This window comes from Cryptomeria japonica, chromosome 11, assembly GCF_030272615.1.
Source record: "Cryptomeria japonica chromosome 11, Sugi_1.0, whole genome shotgun sequence".
In the NCBI taxonomy this organism is placed as follows: domain Eukaryota; kingdom Viridiplantae; phylum Streptophyta; class Pinopsida; order Cupressales; family Cupressaceae; genus Cryptomeria; species Cryptomeria japonica.
Window position 1 is genome coordinate 174,346,495 of NC_081415.1, and position 4,278 is coordinate 174,350,772.

Sequence of the window (4,278 nt, forward strand, 5' to 3'; positions counted from 1 at the left end):
ATTTCAGGCATATTTTTCAAGCTTTTTTTTTAAAAAAAACTTCAAATTAAAAAACAAGTTAATCCCTACTTAGTAAGGAGACAAATATCCCTAATATTCCTTCTAACCTAACCCACAATCAATTTTATTCCTCAATAAGAAGATGGTGTCCAAGTCCTATCTACATAACAAAGGTTGTCATAGCAAACCAATAATGCATTCAAATCAAAACAAACACGATGACTTCAAAGTAAACAGAAGTCACATTCAGGCAGTTCTATGTCATAATAAAGAATCAAAATTAAATCAGAAGTGACATCCTTTGAAAATGTAGAAAAGCTTTTGTTAGTGGTATAGTCAACACAGAAGGCACGAGCCGTTACTCCCACGAATGCTTCATGGAAAAACTTTAATTTGACAATTTCACGCTACTTTCCCCCATCCTCTATAAGTCAAACAAGAATTCTGCTCATTTTGGCTTCTGCAATATTATTATCTCAATTGAAGAAGAAAGTTATACAACAATGGAGTGTAGTCTGCGTGGCGATGTGGGCTTTCAAGTCTATTTATTCCAATGCAGAAAATGTCTAATACGTTTCCAGCATCAGTAAATTAACATTTGCCCTCATTATGCTCTCATTTTATTCAGTTTTAGGTAGACAAGTTTCATGGAGTGTATGGTAATTTATTACTTCCATTTGTACAATTTAATTCTGATCTTATGGGTTTGGCTCTTTTGGTCAGATATTGCAGCAGATCATATTATGAGAAAGCGTCAGCTAAGAGTATGAGTGAAGTGTGTCACTGGTGTTTCACTATTCAAGAGGAGGATGTAGGTTCTGATGCTAAGGTTAGGATCAGGGATTCCGTTAAGAGAATGAGAAGTTCTGCTGGGTTCGGAGAGTGTACAAACATGACCCAAAACAGCAAAGCCAAGCGAGATTTGAGAAAATCTCGTGTTGAAATTGAAGGACAGATAGCCAGTGAGCTGAAGAAGCAGAGGAATCCTGAAATTATATACAGTACTGAAAGAAGAGTTGGGAAGAAATATAAGCTTCTTGATGAAATTGTCTGTTGATTGCAATAGTCTATTTTCTGAAGAAGGTGAACTTAGCCAATTCATACTTTTCAAATAGAGAGTGGTGAAAGTTATTATCTAAACTGTTGGGTATATGAAGTCTAACGGTCACATGATAATTTGCGTTCTTCAGAAGCTTCGTTTTTGAATCTGAAACTATTAATTAGTGAACCACATTAAATTCGTGTTATGTATTTATGTCTGTTTTAATTTCATTTCATTATGTTTTCTCTGTTCATTTAAATTAACATAAACCATCTATGGGACTGGCTGCTCATGAACATAGGAAACTTAAATTGGAAATACCTCTCATGTTGGTTGATTATAATACTGCGCGAATACTCAATTTACTCTGAATAGTGGTTAATCGCCTTATTTGGATGCAAAGAGACATTTTTCCTCCAGACGTTTTTTTTGACAAGTCCCCTAAACATGTATGGTGGATGCTTTCTCTAAAATGATCAGAGGGTGAGTATCTTTCACAGATACTAAATTGTAATTTCTACACTTGCAAGATTAACTAATACAATGAGAAATCAAATTGGCGAACCACGCAATTTGTGGTTTGTTTTACCTATGGTTTGTGATTAGAAATCCGATTTATCAGTGATGTAATCAAATTGGCGAACCACGCAATTTGTAGTTTGTTTTACCTATGGTTTGTTATTGGCTTTGTATATGTTCCGTTTGTTCAACAACTAATACCAAAGATTGGATTTCAGCTGATAGAAAGAAAGCCATCGAAACAATTATTCTAAGCAATATCGCAATTCATTAGAATAGTGGCTTAGATTATTTTATGTTGGGCAGGATGTTACACCATCGTTTGAATGCAAAACTTGCCTGCAACTGCAAGTCAGTCAAATAATCAAAGCTTATAAAACAATTCTTTGGATTTTGACCTTCATCAACCATTTAGAGCATATTTTCAATTCAAAACATAAAAAATTTCAATATTTAACTACTTTCTAAAATTTGAAAATAAAACATTAAATTATAATAAAAGCTTTGAGTAAATTTAGATAAAAATAAATTTAAAAAAACTAAAATTAATTTATCTCTACATTGTGGTTGATTCAAGTGTACAAATTATGATTAATTTATCTCTGTAATATGGCTGGTTCAAGCGCACAACCTATAGTCTCTAAAATCCATATAGTTTTGTGCTTCAGGTATTTGTTTCCCTCTCTTCTGTCATTTTGATAGAGGGAAGACTATTTTTTTACATTTTATCTTTTACAAAATGGATATCCCTTTTACAAAAATGGATATTGAATGTGATTCAGGACTTTCAAACTTAATTAATGAGCATCGATAATAAATGAATATTTATTTTGCTTTATTTTTTATCAAAGAAATTTTGACTTTCCACGTGACTCATAAAAAAAAACTTTTGACTTTGTAAGATGCATTTTTTACTTCTACTGCAGATGTTGATCCCATCATGATCTTGCACTAGCAATTAGAATTCGATATGTCTTTCTTACATTTCAACCTATCAATTTTGGATGATGGGAGAATCTCCCTCTCAAACCCCATACATACAAATATGCAAATGATTTGAATTAAGTCTGATGTAAGGTAACCCTCTATCACAAATAAACTAAAGAAATAATAAATAATTCAAATAAGAAAACATGCAAGACTAGAATCTTGCATTCTATTGATTATCCTAACATGAAGTTACAAAGTTGTTCTAGAAATTAGATAAGATTTACCCTAATGGGATTCATACAAAAAACAGCAACACCTGGAAGGGAGAACAACAACAAAATATCCAATATTCAAACTTCAAATCTGAAAACAATCCTTCAACTCTTGAGCCTTTGTTTTCTCTTGTAGTTCTTATATTTTAACAACCAAAAAGATGAAAATAAATTCCAATGCAAGATCCTTTTTTCAATTTAGTTTTTTGAAAAGTGGAATACCACTTAGTAATTCCAAAACCATGAAAATCACCCACCTTAAAATCCCATGTCATTCTTGTGTTTGCATCTTCTTAATTCAGAAAATTACCTCACATGGATTCCACATGACTCCCACTTTCTTGACCAATTAAGTGGTTGTCATAAAGATGCTTTGTAACTCATCTATGACCTGAAAATAACATATGTAAGAACACATCAAAGGCATCCAAGCTTGGACATCCCATTTTATTTAGTCGTGCAAATAGAATGAGTCAATATGCTTTGGCATATAAAACAAATTAAGAAACTCCCCAAATCTCATGCCAAAAGTGGAGATTCCTTCCAAGATGCCTTATGAAAATTTTTGATATGTGTACCATTGTAGAATTTTATACATACGAAGAAATTGGACAAATATTTTACAAATATTTAGACCCTTATTACAAATTTATGTATGTAAACATAACCACCTAGATGGTGGAAAGCAAAAAAAATGCAATTAAATATTTTTGAGTGATGCAAGATTGGTCTACACTCAATGGATGCTCTGACATTAGTTTCAAAATCATAAAATTTTCTATGCTACATGTAGGTGTAGATGTTTTGATTAAAACACAAGATGGTAAATATTATTTCTTTAGAGAACTAACTATCTAGATTTCCTCCTTTGGCAATGATTAATTTTCCTTTTTGTGGATTTTCTTCTTTACTAGTGAACAATTTGTTGGCTTATGAGTTTTGTTTCTTCTTTTTGTCTACTATTAATATTTTCTTCATGTAATAGGTCATTATCTTGATCATTGGGACTCTAGTATTATTACATACGCAATTTTGGCACTCCTTTGATATTGTAGGTAGCTACAATTCTTAGTTACATAATAATTACTACTGATGATGTAATGAAACATTTTTGTAGCTTGTTATTGTGATAATTTTCTATCTTTTACTCTTATATAGCATGCAAAGAGGCTAAAATTTTTAAGGCCATCTCTTAGCTCTACGTAGACATTTCCTCGACTCTTTTTTTTAGGACCTCTTTGTTTTCCTTCAATTTTGCCACTGTATTTCTCTTGAACCTTGGAGGCATTTTTTCATTAAGGTCATTTAACATACCCTTGACCTTATCCTATTTATCTTATTTCTTATCCATATTGCTAGTAGCCTTCCAAACCTTCCATCCTTGTCTTCCATTGCCCATTTGTTGACCCTAGCCCTTGCCTCTACCATTGCTTCAAGCCTATTTATATTTCTTATGGCCACATCAAATCGAAACGGGATTCATTTTATAATTTCATCCTAGCACCCAATATCTTC

General features: G+C 32.2%; 1 protein-coding gene across 1 annotated transcript; it reads left to right on the forward strand.

Moving 5' to 3' along the window:
• Positions 1-503: 503 nt before the first annotated feature.
• Positions 504-1,057, forward strand: LOC131860108 (uncharacterized). The gene is made up of 2 exons (XM_059214474.1): positions 504-586; positions 724-1,057. Exons 1-2 carry the CDS (start codon positions 504-506, stop codon positions 1,055-1,057), a joined length of 417 nt encoding a protein of 138 aa, XP_059070457.1.
• Positions 1,058-4,278: the final 3,221 nt, after the last annotated feature.

Coding starts and splice junctions, on each gene's coding strand:
- LOC131860108 (XM_059214474.1), top strand. CDS start 504: ATGGAGTGTAGTCTGCGTGGCGATGTGGGCTTTCAAGTCTATTTATTC. Junction 587..723: donor CTAATACGTTTCCAGCATCA/GTAAATTAACAT, acceptor TCTTTTGGTCAG/ATATTGCAGCAGATCATATT.